This window comes from Xyrauchen texanus, chromosome 1 (genome assembly GCF_025860055.1).
Source record: "Xyrauchen texanus isolate HMW12.3.18 chromosome 1, RBS_HiC_50CHRs, whole genome shotgun sequence".
Taxonomy (NCBI): domain Eukaryota; kingdom Metazoa; phylum Chordata; class Actinopteri; order Cypriniformes; family Catostomidae; genus Xyrauchen; species Xyrauchen texanus.
In genome coordinates this window covers 4014466-4035929 of record NC_068276.1, presented here as the reverse complement: position 1 = coordinate 4035929, position 21464 = coordinate 4014466, and the positions used below count along the sequence as shown (strand labels likewise).

Here is a 21464-nt window from a genome sequence, read left to right as displayed (position 1 = left end):
AGGTTATCCCTGAAGAAGACCACCAGGGAGTAGTCAGGGAAGTCCGTTGCATTCGCCAGTTCGAGAAAATCGCGAATGTGGTCCTCCACCGTACGGTCCTCTTGCCTGAGTTTGAGCAGCCGACAATTCTCTTGAAGCACCGCTAGATCCATATTGGGTCGATCGTTCTGTTACAATTGCAGGAGGAGGCAGACGAGGAGTGCGGATCTAAATGCGGGTTTTATTGAACAAAATTGAAAACAAGACAGACAGGAACAAAGGAAACATCCACGATGGGAAAAATTAAACCAAAACATGAAAACGTCCAGGGAACACGAACAGGGTGAACAGGCCAAAACTTCAACTTCCAGACATCTACAAACAACGATCGACAAAGACTGAGCAAACAACGGGGCTTAAGAACACAAGGATAATCATGATTAAACGAAACACAGGTGAAAACAATGAGTGACTGCTGGCAGTGATGAGGGCAGGGAACTATGGGAAGTGTAGTTTAAAACAGGTGACAGGTGAAACACGGGGCAGACAACAGGGGATCGTGACACTAATATTGGCATTATATTCACACTGCTTAGCCAGAAGTGTACTGGCCCCCAAAGTGAGCCTTGATTCTCCCAAAGATATTTCAGTGGTGTTAATTCAAATAAATGATGATGACCACATGCATCTAAAGATAAATCACATAGCTTTGTCTATAACCAAGAAAATTAGAAAGTTCCTGTTACAAGAATGAACAAAAATATAACAATAAAGCCAAGTATTACCTTGAGATGATCTTAATTTCTTTTCATTTGCCAAGTAAACAATTCATTAATGTAAATGTATTTATAGCTACTTTCTTTAAAAAGTTTAATATTGATGTAAAGTAAACTAAAACAATGTTACCTTCGAGTGTTTCTCCTAAACTTTGCTTCAAGTGTTAAAGTAAAGTAATAAGCATAAGAAAGAGTGCTTTCATTTTTTTCAGTAAGAGTAGCAATTAAATATTAAAAAGTAATCTAATGAAAAATAGAACATCTTAAAATATTGACATTACTTTGGGACTGACCCAATGCGTTCACATTTTGAGTGATGAGCAGACTGTCATTGAAATGTATTAATGCTACTAAAGTTATCCAGCCAAGGACGGTGAGTGATTTACTCTTTTTCTTGTCAATAGCCTATTGATGCTTGATTAATATTAACAATAGGCTTATAACAACTGCAGCAGGTCTATAAGATCAGTTCTTTTTAGATTTTTAGATTTTTGTCCTGCCTGCATCATGTAATTCAGAACAGCTGTATTTACATTAACATCGCGTCATGATTTAGCAAATTTTTGTCCCATCTGTTTACACACTCGTAATACATTAATGGCTGTGTCTTTATATCATTTCACGTCAATAGGGGCATTTTAAAGCGCATTTAAATGCACAGCACACCCCTAGATAGGAGCACTCTAGAGTATGCGCAGACTTGCGCATGTAACCGCGGATGTAGTCAAACATACACATACACAGTGATCATGTGTGCCCGTAGACTCTGTAACTAGGAATCTGAATATATGTTTGCAATTTAAAAGTAAGAATTAACTAGAATAATCAAGTATTAAAATTGAGATTAATACTAATATTATTGACCAATAATAATTGCAATCTCAACCTGACTCGAGTCAGATCAAATTAATAATGGAGTCAGCTTCAGTCTTAACTAAATCAAATAGTTTAATATGCAAAAAACAAATTTTTTTCACAATTCTCCATATTAGCAGAGTGTATCAATGAAATAAAAGATTGGAAGGCCAGAAATTTCCTTCTACTCAATTCTGACAAAACAGTGGTACTAATTATTGGACCAAAAAACTCTAAAAATAAGCCACTACAATATAATTTGACTCTCGATGGATGATGTACTGTTACATCATCTTAGGTGTCATATTTGATACCAATTTGTCCTTTGAAAATCAAATTACCAATGTTTGTAGAACAGCATTCTTCCACCTCAGAAATATTGCTGAATTAAGACACATGCTCTCTGTTGCTAATGCCGAAAAACGAATTCATGCGTTCATGACCTCAAGACTAGATTATTGTAATGCATTACTGGGAGGATGTCCAGCAAGATCAATAAATAAACTTCAATTGGTTCAAAATGCAGCAGCCAGAGTGCTAATGAGAACCAAGAAATATGATCATATTAGCCCCATTTTATCATCGTTACATTGTTACCTGTTAAATTCTGTATTAATTTTAAAATTCTGTTAACTACATACAAAGCTTTGAATGGTCTAGCTCTGCAGTACTTAAGTGACCTTTTATTATGCTATTGTAATGATTACCCTGGCAACCACTAGGGGTTGCTATGTCTGTATATTGTTCACTTCTTGTCTTTCTTTGATTATGGGTTTCGTAGTCCTTTTCCTTACCTTTCTTCATTGTTTCTTGAGTTTATTCGTTCCAGGTGTTCATTGTTTTCTCATTAGTTCTTTGGGAATTTAATCCCTGTGTTCTCATGTGTTCTTTGTCAGTTCTTGTCCTTCAATTGATGTTTGTATTGTTTCATTTCTAGTTTGAAATTCACTGAGCTTTGCTTTGTGTTGTACTTTACCCTTTCTTTAATAAGCCTCAGCCTGCTCTATGCCATGTCAGGAGGAGGAGGAGGAAAAAGGCTTTCATTTCCAAGTCTCTGCCAGTGATCACGACCACGGAGGTCGTTTCTAAGGCTCTGCCAGTGGTCATGACCTCGGAGGTCATTTCCAAGACTCTGCCAATGTTCAAGACCACAGAGGTAATTTCCAAGTCTCTGCCAGTGTTCACGACCACAGAGGTCGTTTCCATGTCTCTGCCAGTGTTCATTACAACAGAGGTCGTTTCCAAGTCTCTGCCAGTGTTCACTACCACAGAGCTCGCACCTGAGACTCTGTTCATTCCCACGACCAAAGAGGTCGCTCCCGAGACTCTGCTCATACCCACGACCACTGAGGTCTTTGCTCAGTCATCCTGAACTCTTAGCCTCGAGCCTGCCATGGATCTTGCTTCCACGGCTCCACTCCTCGAATCTGCCACGGCTCTGCCACGGAGTCTCACACTGCTCCGCCCACGGAGTCTTCCACTGCTCTGCCCACGGAGTCTTCCACTGCTCCGCCCGCACCCCCAGAGACACTTCCTCCAGCGGCTTCCCCCCCCAGACCCCCCCCCCAGAGACTGTTCCACCAGAGGCTCCGCCCACCCCCCCAGAGACTCCTCCTCCAGTGGTCCCGCTTCCTGATCCAGTCCCTACCCTGAGGTGGTCTTCTGAGTCTCATGGCCATCCACTTGATCTGCTCTGGTCTTCTTGGTCTCCTGGCCATCTGCCCGAGACTCTGCTCATGCCCACGGCCACTGAGGTCTTTGCTCAGTCATCCTGGACTATTTGCCTCAAGCCTGTTCCACTTCCACTGCTCCGCCCACGGAGTATTCCACTGTTCCGCCTGTCCCCCCAGAGACTCCTCCCCAGCGGTTCCGCCGCCTGACCCAGTCCCTGTCCTGTGGCCACCTCCCTGGTCTCCTGACACTGTCTCGGTCCTGCGGCCACCTCCCAGGCCTCCTAACCCTGTCTCGGCCCTGTGGCCGCCAACCAGGCCTCCTGATCCAGTCCCTTCCCTGCGGTGGTCTTCTGGGTCTCATGGCAATCCGCCTGATCTGCTATGGTCTTCTGGGTCTCCTGGCCATCTGTCTGTTCTGCTCTGGTCTCCCTGGTCTCATGGCCATCCGCCTGATCTGCTCAGGTCTTCTGGATCTCCTGATCGTCCACCTGATCTGCTTTGGTATCCCTGGTCTCATGGCCTTCCACCTGATCTGCTTTGGTCTCCTTGGTCTCCAGGCCATCCGCCTGATCTTCTCTGGTCTTCTGGGTCTCCTGGCCGTCCACCTGATCACCTCTGCTCTCTTGGCCATCTGCCTGACCTGCTCTGGTCTCCTGGCTGTCCTCCTGACCTGCTCTGGTCTCCCTGGTCTTGTGGCTATCCTCGCAATCTGCTCTGGTCTCCCTGGTCTTGTGGCTGTCCACCTGATCTGCACTGGTTTCCTAGCCATCTGTCTGATCTGCTCCGGTCCCCCTGGGCTCCGGCTCCATCTTGGCCCTGCCTCCCTGTCTTTGCCCTGTTCCTGTCATCCCCTTGCCTCTTGTGACCCCTTGAACTGCCTGTTTTCCCCACACCCTATGGACAATTTTTTTTCTTTTCTTGGGAGCATCTAGAATCCGCTCCTTAGAGGAGGGACTATGTCACGATTCACTGTTGTCTGCCCTGTGTTTTGCCTCTGTCATCTGTTCCCCATGGAATACACTTCCCATCATCCCCTTCTCTGATCACCTTCAGGTGTTCCCCATTGTTCATCACCTGTGTTTAATTTTCTCATTAGTCTTTGTGTATATAATGCCCTGATTTCTGTTCAGTCTTAGTCAGTTGTTGAATGTGTTTAGATCTACCGTGTTTTGCCCGTGCCCTTTGTGGATGTTTTCTCCTGTTTATGTTATTGTTTCCCATCGTGGATGTTGATTTTGTACCTTGTCTGTTATTATTATTTATTAAAATCCTAGCTGCAGCTAGATCCAGCTCTCCTGACTTCCTTCAATCGTTACACACATAAAGCACTACATTGATTTAGCTTTTGTATAACACCTTTTGTATTAGAAAGGCTGTATGTGAGGGTGCCAATGGTCATGAATATTGAGGAATATTGATCCCAACCTAGGGTGATAATGGCCTACTCCTAATTGGGCTATCAATGTGGAATGCCACTGTGAGGAGACAAAAAGAACTTTTTTTTTGTAGTTTATTTACAAAGTGCACAATATAATAAAATATTATGAAGGAGGGTAAAAAAGGTACATTTTTGAGCACAAATATATATATATATTGGTAGTTTATTAACAACAAAGTGCACAATAATGTTCAAAATATAAATAATGAGGGTCAAAGGCACATTTTTGAGCACACATATTTTAACACAGTCACACATCTTTGTGCCATTCATTGGAACTGTCCCTGTTCAGCTGAAGATACAAGTGAATATCACATGCCTGGCATTTCCAAGGCTTTGCAATACGTGCAGATCAAACGACCAGAAGTGGCAATATTCCAGGCATCGTAGGTCAGCTCAGCTCCTGGAACTGGCACATGGTCACTCATTCAGCCAAATTCCTGAAAAGTACAAATAGTAGTAAACAATAGTTAGTTTAAATTGTTCAAAGAGACATACTGGTACATGCATAAATGATGATCAATTAATTGGTATGTATATGTCTGTTGATGGGCCATGATTGACCGGACATATTTATAGCACATACCAAACATTTACACCTGAGCAAATATTCACGAGCACAAGCTCTGATGATGTGGTAGTATTTTACAGTAAACACTGGTCATTAAATTAGCCAAAACTAAAAGTTACATAGTCTTTTTTTACAACATTTAGATTTCCCTCGAAATATTACAAACCAGTTGATTTCAGTCTGGATATATGTCTGAAATACACAAACTAGTAAAATATGTACACGCTTATGTAACATGTTAACTAAAGTAAGTAAGAATAAATGACTTACTCATCAGAAATTATATCCTCCGATGGATCAAGTTGCTCTTCAAAATTGAACCGCTCACCATCCAAGTTGTGCTCTTCTTCTGAGTAAAATGTGAATTCTTCATACTGTCAATGATCATCTGGAGAGTATCCTCACGTGAGAAGTGTGCCATATTCCAAAAGCAATGAAAACAATAAATCTGATAAAGTTTGATGCCATTTCTTTTTGCAGTGATGGGGACGTTTACCATATTTTTAAGTTTCATCCCAGGTCATAACCGTGTGAATAGCTCTGAAAATGGATGTTCCCAGAATAGTGCAAAAGAGATGAGGCAGAAAAACTGTCCCTCTCATTAGTTTCATATGCATTACATAATTCATTACATATTCTGTTTGTTTTCTATATTTTACAAAAGCAGAATGTTTTATTTTTATTTTAGACCCTTTACAGTTTCTAATGATGTCTTCCTCTTATTTGTATGACCATAAATGAATAAGTATTTTAAATTGTAAATATGATGAGATTGAATGAGGCATTTACCCGGTTTTAAAGCGGTTAATTTTGCCGGTGTTAGCACGTTCAACAATTCGTTCATTCAAAATATGTAAATAAGTGTTGTTTATCTTCATCAAAGCAAGAAATATTTCATTTTTTAAATGTTCATTTTATAACATAATTATATCAACATGTAAATAGCATGTTATGACTCCAGCTCTGTATATCTTCCAGTCATGATCACACCGGTGATACAGCAACACTTGCTGCTCTCTCCAACAACTTCTCCTTCTCCCACACCCCTCGACATACTGGTAGGGGTGGGGGAACAGGTTTGCTCACCACAGGCTTCACTATGTAACAATACATCTTTTGAATTCCATGCCATTACTACAATGCAACCCACAAAAATACATGTTGTTGTCATCTATCACCCTCCAGGTCAGCTGACAAGCTTTCTTGAGGAGTTGGATGTCCTGCTGTCCTCCTTGCCAGAGGATTCTTGGCGATTTCAACATACACCAAGACAAGCCCCAGGCCATTGAACTGAATACTCTTCTGGCCTCATTTGACTTGGAAAGACTACACACCACAGCAACTCACAGATCGGGCAACCAGATGGACCTTATTTTTACACGTAACTGTACCACCTCAAATATTCTTGTTACACCTTTACATGTCTCTGATCACTACTTTGTTCAATTCAACATGATTCTCCTTTGGTTTCCTTTCGCCATAACCTCCGTTCCCTCTCACGCTCTTGCCTTTCCACTGATGTCTCTGCCTCTCTTCCCACAATAAATGTGTTTTCCATGCTTGATGTAAACACTGCCGCAGACACACTAAGCTCTACTTTAACAACCTGTCTAGACAACATCTGTCCTCTCTCCTCTAGACCAGCACGTACTACACCACCCAGCCCCTGGCTGTCTGACGTCCTTCGTGAACATCGGACTGATCTCAGGGCAACTGAGAGGAGATGGCGGAAATCTAAAGATCCAGCAGATCTAGGTAAGTATCAGTCTCTGCTTGCAACTTTTTCAGATGATGTTAAAGCTGCAAAAACTTCATATTACCAGACCAAGATCAACAGCACCACAGACACTCGTAGCTTGTGTAGAACATTCAACACACTTCTCTGCCCTCCCCCTCCACCACCTGACACATCACTGACAGCAGATATCTTCGCCACATTTTTTACAAATAAGGTTACAACCATCAGCAATACATTCACAGCACCACAACCTGTCAAACACCCACCTCCTGTATGCAACTCTTCTTTCTCTATGTTCTATCCTTTAACTGACACTGAGGTCTCTAAACTCCTCCTCTCCAACCACCCCACAACCTGTTCACTTGACCCCATTCCATCACACCTTCTCCAGGCCATCTCTCTGTCCATCCTACCTGCACTTACACACATAATTAACATAATTAATCTCTTCTTGCAGGCACTTTTCCCACTACATTTAAGCAGGCTCGAGTAACCCCACTGCTGAAAAAACCTGCACTTAACCCCACACAGATAGAACACTACAGACCAGTCTCTCTCATCCCATTCATAGCAAAAACGCTTGAAAGGGCAGTTTTCAATCAGATCTCTGCCTATATCTCACAGAACAAGCTGCTGGATGACAATCAGTCAGGCTTCAGAAGTGGACACTCCACTGAGACTGCCCTGCTGTCTGTCACTGAGTCGCTGAGACAAGTGAAAGCTGAATCCAGATAATCCGTTCTGATTCTGCTGGACCTTTCTGCTGCCCACAGTCAACCATCAGATCCTACTCTCCACCCTCTCTAAACTGGGCATCACCGGAACTGTGCTTGGCTGGTTCAACTCCTATCTCTCAGAAAGGTCCTTTGAGGTAGCCTGGAGAGGGGAGGTATCCAAGCCACATCAGTTACTTACTGGGGTACCTCAGGGGTCAGTGCTTGGGCCACTTCTCTTCTCCATATACACAACGTCATTAGGACCCATCATCCAGTCACATGGTTTCTCTTACCACGCTGATGACACGTGCTATTAGATCTCTGCAAATGATCCAGAATGCAGCAGCACGTCTGGTCTTTAATGAACCAAAGAGAGCACATGTTACACCACTTCTCATCTCTCTCCACTGGCTGCCGGTTCATGCACGTACTAAATTCAAAGCCCTGATGCTGGCATACAAAACAGTCACTGGGTCTGCTCCAGCATACCTAAAAAATTTATGCAGAGCTACGTTCCCACCAGAAGCCTGCGGTCGGCTAAGGAAAGTCGCCTTGTCGTACCAAAACAAAGAGGCACCAAAACACTTTCCCGGACTTTCAGTTTGGTGGAATGACCTTCCCAACTCAATCTGTGAAGCTGACTCACTCTCTATCTTCAAAAAACGTCTAAAAACACATCTTTTCCAAGAGCACTTAACCAGTCAATAAAAAAATAAAAAAATAAATACAATTATTTACAATTCTTGTTGCACTTAAATCTGTTTTGTATACTATTCTGATGATAGTGAAACTTTGTAGTATGGCACTTTTCGTACCACTGTCTCCTTAAGATGGTTTCGCTTATGTTTTCCTCCTTTGTAAGTCGCTTTGGATAAAAGCGTCTGCCAAATGAATAAATGATCTCTCCAGGAAGTGCTGTATGTGTCTGTTTGTGGGCAAGTTCACAGTAATTTAATTCACTTCTAATTAAAATTCTGGTCAAATGCTCCTCCGGTGCCATTCTAAATCCATATGATAAGTGAACCAAACTATTGAGCATGTACATCTGAGATGCTGTTTGTGAGTAGCGCTCAAATACTGCGCAACGCATGAAGGCTAAAAATAGCCGTGTGTGTGTGTAAACAGAGCAGCGCCATTCACTGACGCACTGCAGCTGCATGTGCATTTTATATAATGCCGTTGATTGACAGGCGCTCTAAACTCTGCCTTTCCAACAGTAACAATGTCCAGCGATGTCATTGTCTGTAGTGAATGTCGTACGAATTCATACAAGTGCAGTTGTACGATATCATACAATTTAGCCAAATTTTGAAAAGTTGTTAGAATCCAGATGATTTTGCTATGAGAATGTGTTGTTCGGATGCTCTGGCTGCTCAATTCGGATTTCAAATGGTCTTTTGCATCACTCTTAACGTGACACACAGCGATGACATCAAAAATCGGTGACTGCAGCATGGAACATCACAATATTTACCAGTCTCCTCCGACGCTGAATTTTTCTTGTGCGATGGAGGAGTTCTGCACAGCGACTGGGTAGGGCGCTTATTTGGAGAGTGAGATGATGCACCTCCATTTTCCCCGCATCTGTTTTTGAAAGCATCATCACGTGGGTACACCTACGTCATTACCAAAGCAACCCATGCAGATAGGTTGGTTATGTCTGAACGCGCAAATCTGATTTGATTACTTGCAATTAATAGTGCGGGCAGTCTGCCAGAAAAAATTTGATTTGCCTGCAGTCTGAACATTGCCTCAGATGCATCTTTTTGTTTGATCGATTTGACACATTACATCTCTAATTAGAGAGTGTACTTGTTTAACAATATTTCAAGTTCATTTTGTTTCGCTTTAGTCAGTTGTGGACACTCCCACATATTGACACTCGTTCCACTTCTGTACCACGCCGTGCTCCGATCTCTGATTCATAGAAGTCACGTAATAGGAAAGCTGTAGGTTTCACTGTTATTTGCATATTTATTTTTGTACTCCATTTTTGTTGATCCAGCATTTATTTTTATTTTGTGAGCATTTTTTTTCCTTTGCAAAAAGATGTATTCTAGCAAATATACAGTGGGATTCACTAGTGACATCACCAGATTATAGGGTTCCCCCGAAATAAGAATTTAATGCCAGGCTATAGACTACATTTTTTATTCTTTCTGAGAAACAACCATAAAATGGAATGTGAATTACGGTATGTATGCAAAAATGTTAAATTGCAGATTACCTTGTTTATTTTAAGGGGGCATAGCTTCACAACTCTCTACTCATGAGTACATTTAAATAAGCTATTTTTTTTTAATTCTTACTTGAGTAGTTTTAAGGACAGATACTTAAACTCTACTCACACTAATGTTTTTGGGATGTAACAGTACTTTAACTTGAGTATGATTTTTCAGCATCTTTTCACCCCTGGTCATGGCAGAATGTGCAGTGTTTGTATTCTTTATTGCAGACAAAGTGGAATTTTACATATAACTATGTTCATTATTTTCAATAAAGAGTTCAAACTCATCATAAAAGAGGAATATTCACCTATAAGTAATTTATTTTATTTTATTAAATTTTTATATGTATATTTACAAGAGATAAAAAGGGCCCATCTCAATTTAAACTGTAAAACTAGAATTCCATCAAGATTCATTCGTAATATTCCATGCTCCAGCTGAAAAAAAGTGTGACTTTTGGTGGGTATTTTGATTTACCCCAGTCAATCAAATCTTTTCAATCCATTCACCAAAATCTTCTGATTCATTAACTGAATCGTTCAGTGACCATTTCTTCAGATATCATTTCTTCTTATGTATGCCAGTAGTTGGCAACAAATGAGCATCTTTCATTTGTTGTTAGTCATAAGCAACTTTTTCAAGCCAAATTGTCTAAGCCTGTGGTTGTTTTAGCGACTAATGTCGAAGCGAGAATTATTTTTCTCCCTTTTGAGTGGCAAAGACATAAGGACGTCGTTGACACAACATAATTTTCAGAGCGATTTCAATGTGTTTTTTCCCAAAAATTACAAGGGACTGACGAGGACATTGAGGCTTGCAATTTCTCAACACAAGGCTTTATCCCCTATTGTTCCAGTTCTATGGCCTTCAGATTTGGAGCTCCATTTGCTGGAGCCATTTGGGATTTTGGCTTTGTGTCTGAGAAGATAGGAGTGCGAAACCTCCACCGGAACCTTACCCTTGAACGAAAGTGTGAGTCTTGTCGGACAAGGCCAAGCTCGGTGGCATTTTCTGATAAAACAACAAGTGCGACAGACCATGCACGTTGTGAGCCATCACCAATAAAAAAATGCTGTATGACAAAATTCATCTTTGGAATGTAAAGAATAAAAATGGGCCCCTATGTCCCTATTGTCTTTTTCTATGTTGTTCTGGGAGAATGCATATGAATAAGGCAATGGAGGAGCTGCCTTGGCCCCTCACCACTCCCCTCCTCGTTCTAAGCGCTGCTCATGGTGGAGGGGATCATGAATGGACGAGGGGGCTGCAATTAGAGAATATTCCCCAACTGAGTGATGGCGAACCAATGCGCGGAGTGCTTAGTCAGTGCAATTATACTCTCGGGATTCTATCAGGAGATGCTAGGTATTTTAACACATTTTTTCTTTCGTCTTTTCTGTGGATCACACAAGCATTCTGGGAAGAAAAGAGATGCGCACTGCTTTCTCTGCTCGATTTTTCAATGGGGGCATGGATGTCACACTTTTCAGATTTTTCACACTTTTTGTACACACAATGATTTGCAGTCCAACCAAGCGCATCGCGTTAATTAATGCCTTTGAGTTCATCAGCACCGTTTGGACTTTCACCCGATTTACCCCTCACGGCTTGCTCTGGGGAATGAGTCGGTCAAGGCAATGCTTTGTTCCCCCATTATATTCAGGGACCGGTTTAGTGTCTAGCCAGTTTAACTGTTTCCTCCATCATTTGCACTGGCGAACGAGGCCAAACAGGGTATCTCCGAGATCCATACCCTGTTTGGCCTCTTATCAGTAAGAGGCAGGACCCTTGCTGACGAACTCTGGCCAAGACTCGCGGGAGCAGAGAAACCGATCTCACACAGATTTGTCCCACTACCTCGGGGTGGAGTTTCTACGGTAGTTTCTGTCTGGACAATAAATCTGCTCCCACATTCAGGGATATAAACTGCCCTGAGTGACAGGAGCTTGCCCTGGGCCCAAAGGAGAATCTGACATGCCAGAGAATTCAGCTAACGTGAACGTAGACCTCCTTGATGATTTATGTAAGAGACTGCTGCTGTGTTGTCCACCCGCACCAGGACATGGCAGCCTCTCAAATGCTGGAGGAAGTATTTCAGGGCCAGAAATACCGCCATCAACTCGAGGCAGTTGATGTGCCAATCGAGCTGATGACCCTACCATTCCCCTTGAGCTGGACGACCACTTAAGACCGCTCCCCAGCCTGTTAGGGAGGTGTCTGTCATTAGCAACCTGCGACGACAAGACGCACCTAGAGTGGGACCAAGAGTAAGAAACCGGGGTCTGAACCACATAGAAAGTGAACAAAGCGCACAGTGCGTAACCCTTATTAGCCTTAGGTGACTGGCTCTTGGATGAAATCCCTTGGCTTTAGCCACAACTGAAATGGTCTCATGTGCAGAAAGCCCAAAGGGATCACCAAGGTCGAAGACGCCATGAGACCTATTATTCGTTGATACTGATAAACAGTGCAACCTTGGCCTAGCCTGACTTAGGGGCCTGACAGCTGATAAGCCCGCTGCCTGATAAGCCTTCCCTACTAGCGTGGAGGTAGTCCTGCATGGCTTTGTGGGGAGAGAGGGTCTTTTTAACGATAATGCCGAACCCGGCGAGAAATAACCCACAAGTGTCTCTTCAACCGTTGGCATCACCGAATACCCCCATGTTTCAGCACCCACGATAGGACCAGCTGGATCTGGGGAGAGATCTCTCGCTCCTCAGCCAGATCCATACGAGAGCCCCACGATTGAAGTGTGGGCGCTGACTCTCGGAAGTAAGCAAGACGAGTGCGAAACATTTTGACTGAGAGAAGATCTCAATGTTCACAACCGCCCGGCCCCAACGCGAGCGCAGCATGCTCTTCCCCCAAACATACAAAGCAAAACTGATGTGTGTCCCTCTCAGCCATAGAGCGTAGACAAAGGAACACACAACGCTTGCTCTGTCTTTCAGTCATTCTTTTTTTTTAGAGAAAGAAGAGAAAGGTATCTGCGCACTGCCTAACAAAATCTAACTCCTAGCAGAGGAAAGTAGAAAGTTTCTGACAGGCTCATGAAGCACACACCACAGAGTGATCTGAAGACAAAAGATCTGACGATGCACCTGTGATGCATCTATTTATAGCCCTGCTACAGGTGCATCCAATGATGTCACCGACAGAGGCTATAAATTCCGGTCAATTTTCATTGATGTGTTGCACACATACTCACAGCTGGTCACACTTAAAGTTGTTCCCAAAGCGCTAACTCAGCGCAGCATCATAAGTGTAGCTTTTTGACAGGGAACAGGCATTTCTCAAAACACACCAATTTTGTGTCCTTCCATTCAGACTTGCACTGGCACCATGCACTTTTACAAAATGCATGGATGCAGCTCTGATGCCCTTGAGGCTTCAAGGTATCCGCATTTTGAATTATCTCAATGATTTGTTGGTGTTAGCTCACTCAGAGATGGTGGTGTCCTACATCAATTGTCAGGTAGGGGTGCTCACTTGTGCCATGCTAAGGCTGGCACATCACATTCTTCTGTTGACACGGGACAATGCACCATCTCTACGAGCCGCATATGTTCCGGGCCAGTTGAACTTGGGGGCGGATCTCCAGTCCAGACAGGGTCTGACACCGGGACAATGGACATTACATCCTCAGATTATGGAAAACATTTGGAGGAGGTTCGGCAGAGGTGAAGGGGACCTGTTCACTTCAAGTGAGACATTGCACTGTCCCCTCTGGTTTTCTCTCTCGCCCCCGGCACCACTGGGCATCAATGTGTCGGCACATAAGTGGCTGAGAGCACATTTCCACCATTTAGTCTGCTACACGCAATTTTGCAGAGGGTTCGGGAGGATTGGGTTTGGCTTCTTTAGTGGCGTCGTATTGGCCATCTAGTATGGCTTTCAACTCTGGTCTCTCTCCTGGAAAAGATGCCTTGGGAGATTTCAATCAGAGCAAACATGTTTTCTGAGGCATGGGTAGCATTTGGCACCCCCGGTTGCTCCCAAGGATGAACCAGACTTGTGGAGGTCCACAATTTTTTTGTGAGGTCTTGGCTGATTTCTTTTTATTTTCCCATGGTGTCAAGCAAAGAGGCAATGAGTTTGAAGGTAGACCTTAAAATAATCCACAGGTACACCTCCAATTAGCCTATCAGAAGCTAATTAGCTAATTGCCTAAAGCATTGACATCATTTTCTGGACTTTTACAAGCTGCTTAAAGGCACAGTTAACTTATGTAAACTGTATATAAACTTCTGACACATTGGAAATGTGATATAGTCGATTAAAAGTTAAACAATCTGTCTGTAAACAATTTATGGAAAAATTACTTGTGTCATGCACAAAGTAGATGTCTTGCCAAAACTTATAGCTTGCTAATATGAAATTTGTGGAGTGGTGAGTTTTAATGACTTCAACCTAAGTGTATGTAAACTTCTGAATTCAACTTGTATGTAACTTGGTTCCCTGAGGGGAACGAGATGCTGCATAGCTGGTCATTCTCTCTAGCATTTACATTTATGCATTTGGCAGACGCTTTTATCCAAAGCGACTTACAGTGAACTTATTACAGGGACAATTCCCCCGGAGCAACTTGGATTAAGTGTCTTGCTCAAGGACACAATGGTGGTAGCTGTGGGGATAGAACCAGCGACCTTCTGATTACAAGTGATGTGCTTTAGTCCACTACGCCACCACCAGTCCATAGCAGCTGCATAGGCTTGTGCTTTTGCAGAACATCTGACTCGATTGCGTGAAAGCAAGCACTTTTATGGAGCCCATAACATAGCTCCCTAGGGGGCGTCACTTAAGCACCATCAGCCAATAAATTGGTGTGATTGTATAAGGGCTTCAGACCACGTGCCACTCGGACGGTGCCCCATAGCAATCGTACGCAGCATCTTGTTCCCTCAGAGAACCATGGTTACGTATGTAAGTGAGAAATCTTTCTTCAGCACTCCCAGAAATGTTGTAGCGTGTAGAGTGCATTCTTGCACCATAGATGCATCCTATATTTGTGGATTTATTTGTTTTTGATTGGTGGCTGGTTGAACTGTCCAAGTGTTATTTATTTATGTATTTATTTATATAACTTTTTTTTAACTTACTAGTTTTAAAAAGGTATTGTTTTGTTTTGCTATGATAAGCTTTGCTACTCTCTAACAACTGATTGTGCTAAAATCGAATAATAATAATAAAAATAATAATTATATATATATATATATATATATATATATATATACAACAGTTAGTTCCGGTCCTCAAATCTGATTGGACGAGAGACGATCCATGAGCACTGATGGTGTGACAGGATCAGCACTCGGACACTTCACTGTGTGTGTATCACTCCGCTTGTGTTCATGCCATTCTAAACTAAGAGCAGTATATATCTGTTAAGAGTTAGTCTTTATTTTTGAAATTACATATGTTAGCCAGCAGGTGGAGGCAAAAGATAATTTTTGTGTGTAATATGAGCCAGTTGGTGACGTAAAGTGAATCCGTTGTCATTGTTTACATAGAACAGCACTCTGTGATCGCTCGTATTACCACTACATTACTTAAGCAAGGACATTGTGTTAAACAGCTTTAAATGAACAATTTCAGGATTAAGGCACATTGCAGCTGAGAGACACAAAGGACTGTTTGATTACAGAACTTAAGGTGCTTACCGAGTTTCCACATTGGATACACACTGTTTAAAAATGGCGGAGGACATCGCTGTTTCTATAGTGATCGACTCTTGCGCGGCTACCACGAAATAGGGAGAAATACCCCCGCTTGTACGCTATTTTTCCGCTGAGAAAGCTGATCTTCAGAAAGCTGACAGCATATCTGCTTGGGAGTGGCAACAGGTGATCACACACGTTCCGTCTCTCTCTCTCTCTCTCTCTCTCTCTCACTCAAATCAAATCACTTTATTGTCACACTACCATGTACACAAGTGCAACAGTAGGTGAAAGTCTTGTGTGCAGTTCCGAGCACTCTCTCTCTCTAACACACACACACACACACACACACACACACACACACACACAGACACACACACACACACACACACACACACACACACACACACACATGTTGGTCTACCTATCATTATGGGGACTTTCCATAGACATAATTACTTTTATACTGTACAAACTATAGATTCTATCCTCTAAACCTAACACAACCCCTAAACCTAACCCTCACAGAAAACCTTCTGCATTTTTACATTTTCAATAAAACATTGTTTAGTATGATTTTTAAGCGATTTGAATTATGGGGACACTAGAAATGTCCTCATAAATCACATTTATAGCATAATACCCTTGTAATTACTAATTTGTAACTTACAAAATTGTCCTCGTAAATCACAAAAACACGCACACACACACACACACACACACACACACACACATACACAGCCATCAATCCATCCTTGTTTATCCAATAACTTGTTAGAAACAGTGCCGTGATACTATTTCTGAAGTAACATTTTTGAATTACTAATGGATGTTTGGACGCATCATTTGTTTTGAACCAGCAATGGCAGATTCTGATCCGTAGCATAATAAAGTACTTCCATGCACAAATACGTTTTTATGACCTTACTCGGTTTTTCAAATTTTTTTTAAATTTACTTGTGTAGGGCTCACAGTTTAGGAGCGGGTTTGGTTATTAGCAATAATGAATAATTATCATAGATAATTCTCAAAATCAATAGAACATTGATTAGAATCAATGTTGGCTTTTTAATCCTTTAAATCAACAATCAAAATAAAATTGTCAATTATCAAAATCAATAGAATATTAATTAGGATTAATGTAGACTGGGCACCACCCTGGAATCAGGGACTAATAACCAGACAGTATAACAGTCTCAATATTAGATTGTTCTCTTAGGAAAATTGATGTCCGAAGATCATCAAGATTAAAAAGGCAACAATGAAGGGTTGAATTCGAGCACTGGCATCCCCTGCCAGCCTTTGACACATGTGTATGCAAAACAAACCAAAACACTTCTCTTTTAATTATAACGAAGTTTATTGATGCAGTAATATCAGTTAATCATTAATACAGTGCAGTCAATAAACTTCCGACTTACAACTACAAACTAAACAGTGACGTGAATAGATATGCTAACCAAAATAAGCCTATAACACATGAGAGGACGGTGTGTGTGTGTGTGTGTGAGAGGAGTGACGCACACAAAACGGCGGACGTGACTCTCATGGAGAGTACATCACGTAAGATTTCCGGCCAGAGAGTATGGCCGCGAATGTGGGTGGAGAGAAGCCGATTAATTGCGTCTGCCAGTTTACAGCATGTCTCAGCTTGCACGACAACTTGGAGACAAAGCTGAGCTTTATCACAAATGTATAAAATTGCTGCTGATTCTCGGCTGGCTGGCGGAGAAATCAGCGATGTCAACTTGATTGAAGAGGGAAGTGGATTCTTCTTCACTTCTGCAGGCAAACGGATGAAGATTGGTCGGCGGTCTGCTTCGGATCCGTTACAGTGTTCGGTGGAACACAGAGTAATCTCAACTCGTCCAGCAAGATGGAGATTGTATGGCCACAGTTTCAAGTTGCACGTTACTTCCTTGCAACGAGGCAACATCTGAGAGCAGCGATGAACTTCAAGCAAAGTCACCGGAAGCGAGGTACAGGATGATTTCCGATGTATTTCTACTCCTGATGACATCATAGTTGAGGTGCGTTCTGTTGTGTGCCTCATCCAATAGGAGTTGAGAGTTCGATCCTTTGGAATTTCACACAGTTGTTAACGACTTTACGACTGTGTTAGGCCTGCCTTTGTCTTGTATCTGAATACATGAGGCCCAACACTTGTTCATTGAACTGTTGTATATAAGCAATATCACACTCACAATCGTGCTATATGGCCCTACATCAGCACTGATGTCGGTTACCTACGACACTTGAATCACAGCAGTGCTGATGTAGGGCCATATTGCACTCTTGCTCGTGTGATATTACTTAAATATATATTGTAACAAAGGTTCAGGTTGGGCAGATAAAGCGGAAGCGGGAACTGGTTTCCACAGTTCAACTGAGTTTTATTCACAGATAACCAGCAATAATAACCAGTTTGACATCTGAACCAGTGAAAGGAAGTCATGCGGTTGCTCCCGGGTCCTTGTGCCTGCAGGATCCAACCTCTGTCAGTGCGACTTATACACCAATGTTTTTTCTCTCTCAACAGTGTGATTTCGAACCGGTGTGACTTTTAGTCAGGTGCGACATTATTTTACGGAAAATGATGAGTTTGTTGACGAAGAATAGATGCATTTCTGTGCCCAGCCTAATTTATTTTAAACAGAGTACTCAATCAAACAGAGATAGATCGAGGAAGTGGGAAAGTCTTTCACCTCTTCTCCATTCTAAATCGGTAAGCATTAGTGACAGACGTCCGACTGAAGAGAGCAATACCTCAGTGAAAACATTCTTGGCCAAAATCAAGTCGTTTTTAACCAGCTCATGAGATGCTGGCTTTAATACTGTTATGAGAAAGTTTTTGGACCTGTGCCAGCCAAAGAGAGAGCATGTCACGCCTCTCTTCATCGAACTGCACTGGTTACCATTGGTTGCTTTCATCAAGTTCAAAGCATTGATGCTAACAGAACAACCACTGGCTCCGCGTCCCCTATATACATTCACTATTTTAAAGGTGAAGTGTGTAATTTTTGTGCAACTAGTGGCACTAAACAGAATTACAAAAATTGGAAACACCCCTCAGGCTCATAATGCCCTTTCACACTCTCTGATTCCCTATGAACATTTAGGCAATACTAAATAAAAGCTGATTGAATGGCAGCTGGTGTGCGAGGATCCAGCAGATGAGGTAGGATGGTTCTTCTTCTAACTGGTATGTGTAATGATACATATTCCGAGGATCTTACGAATTTATCTGAAGCTCAACAGTAATGAGCAAACTTGTGTGGCAATACCAGAGTGTAGCTTACCTGTTGAGAAGCAACACGACAAGAATCGAACCACAACCATTCTCTCAAAGTCCTCCACCATGTACATTTTCACTCTGGTTTTACATTCTCTGTCTCTGTCTTTTAGCAAGTCTTAAAAATTTGGTAAAGCTAAGTTTCTTTTCCTTTGTACACATCTGCCATGGACGTTCATATTCGCCCGGCTGAACAAGTAGCCACACCCCAAACTCATGCTATAGGCTGAGCTAGACAGGCTCAAAATATAAACATTGATGTTTTAATAGCGCCTGGGAGACAAATCCACATTTTATGTCACAATAATTTATAGTTGTCATTGAACAATAAACTGGGATGGCAGACCAAATTTTGAGTGTGTAAAAAAGTTACACACATCACCTTCAAGTCTATGATCAGGGGTGAGGTGATGCCTCTTGGTGCCATCTTACAGAGGCACAAAATCACTCTCCCAGACCTTCACTTGAACTGTTACTCGCTGGTGGAATGACCTGTCAAACTCCACCAGAGCAGCTGATTCTCTAGAAACATCTAAAGATACACTCAGTACTCAATTCTACTAATACAATAATTATATTCTTTCTTCTTCTTCTTCTTCTAAAAGCAACATTCTTTCACCACTGTCTCTCATGTTCCTCTCTTCTTGCGCTTCGCTGAGCAATTTGAAACTTTGTATTACAGTTCTTCTTACTGCCTCCTTAGGATGAATCACTTCTGTTGTATTCCTCATTTGAAAGTCTCTTTGGATAAAAGCTTCTTCTAAATGAATTCATGTAAATGTAATAGTTTGCATTGTGGCAAATAAAATTCAGTAATTAATGATTATCTAATAGTGAACTACCACAGTCACCAGTTCGCTAATACTTACTGATTAGTTAATTAATTCTAGTGAATAAGTGTAGTACCTGTAAACAATTCCTGTATATAATTCCTTAATTAAGTTAACCATTAATGATGAAATAATATTATAGATTTACTTTATCAGCATTATTGATCTCTCACAAAAAATTAATGAGGATCACAATTAAGGTGTCAGTATAAAATAGCATTTGAACAGAAAATAACGTACACGAAATACAACAAACATTTAAAAGCAAAAAACTATATTGAAATAATGGAGTAAAAGAAAAAAAAACAACCTCCAATACAACTGAGTTACCATCATGTTACAGACATTTTAATTCGTAGTGTCACTACTTTTAGTTAGTTATGGTCCAACACTGAGACAACTTCACATAAAAAGAAACACACACTCACCTGTCAGAAGAAAAGTGATGAACGCAACTTTCTCCATTTCTGCGACAATTAAAGCTGAAACATTAAGAGGTACAAAATCAACAAAATCTACCTTAATCCACTTTAATCACAAGTATAAATATAGCTGCAAGCAGCGATCCCGGGGTCAAGCCAATTATTGGCACCATGAGCAGCAAAAGATGCTTTGTGACATGTTTTTGGTTAGAGTCCGATGAATAGTTTATGAGGAGTTAGAAAAAGTCAACTTTTAATCATAAAAATAGCTACTTCTTAGAAGTTTTGTCCAGTATGTGATGCAGTTCTGAAACTGCTCAGATAGTATCAAGGCATGCAGGAAAGCGTTCAAGAGTTATAAAACCCAAATGCTGCAGGTAACCTCAGGGCCTAATGGTGATGACACATACCAAGGTCCGTCCCAATCCCTCAAAGGATTGCAGAGATACAGCCTCAAGTTAAATTTTGCACATTCTTTGTCGAATTTGTTGAAGTGCCATTCGATAGCGGTATGGTTTATCAAAATTCTGTAAATAACTTTTTGTCGTGAGTGCCTCTAGATGATGCAGGCCAATTAGCTTTTCAAAACATTTAAAAATGGCAGACAGGAAGTCTGCTCGATCATGACATAATTGGGATCATTGTTCTCGGCATGAACCACGGAATCTATCAAGACCAGCCTCATGACAGTAGGCAAAAGGAGTCAATAGCTATTAGCATCATTAGCAGCAACGAAACTTTTTGAGTCCTTTCAGGTCATGGTGCCAAAGACACATACCGAGTTTTATAACGATACACCAAGTCGTTGGTAAAATACAGCATTTTGTCTAAATTCAAAATGGCCGACATAGAAATTTTTCATATAGTTGTTCCTGCTATATGAATCTAATGAGACCAATTTGATGATTTTATGACAAACTGTTCAGAAGTTATAAGCAAAAATTTGCTTTTTCATATCTCATGACCACTAGGTGGCACTGTTCCGAAACAACAGGCACACTCAATTCATGGTGATTATGACAAATAATAAGTTTGGTATGAATACGCTAAAGCATTACGAAGATATACCTTCACATCCATTCTAGCGTTCTCTTCATCCAATTAGTTGAAGAGCCATTCAAAAACTTTATGGTTTATCAAAATTCTGTGAATTACATTTTGTCGTGAGTGCCTCTAGATGATGCAGGCGAATTTTCGTGCAAGTCGGATAAACAGCCTAGGACGAGGTCGAAAAAGTTGTTTTTTTGGAAAATTCGAAAAGGCTGACGTCCAAAATTGCCGACATAGGA

The 21464-nt window shown here is 41.6% G+C and overlaps 1 protein-coding gene across 1 annotated transcript in view; it reads right to left on the bottom strand.

Annotated features, from left to right (window-relative positions):
- The window catches only part of LOC127620854 (uncharacterized), a 103094-nt gene that overhangs the window by 72098 nt on the left and 9532 nt on the right, over window positions 1–21464 (bottom strand). Inside the window, exon 2 of the mRNA XM_052094205.1 lies at window positions 20182–20235. Coding sequence (XP_051950165.1) covers window positions 20182–20218 — 37 coding nt within the window. The 5' untranslated portion in view covers window positions 20219–20235. The remainder of the gene's footprint in view (window positions 1–20181; window positions 20236–21464) is intronic.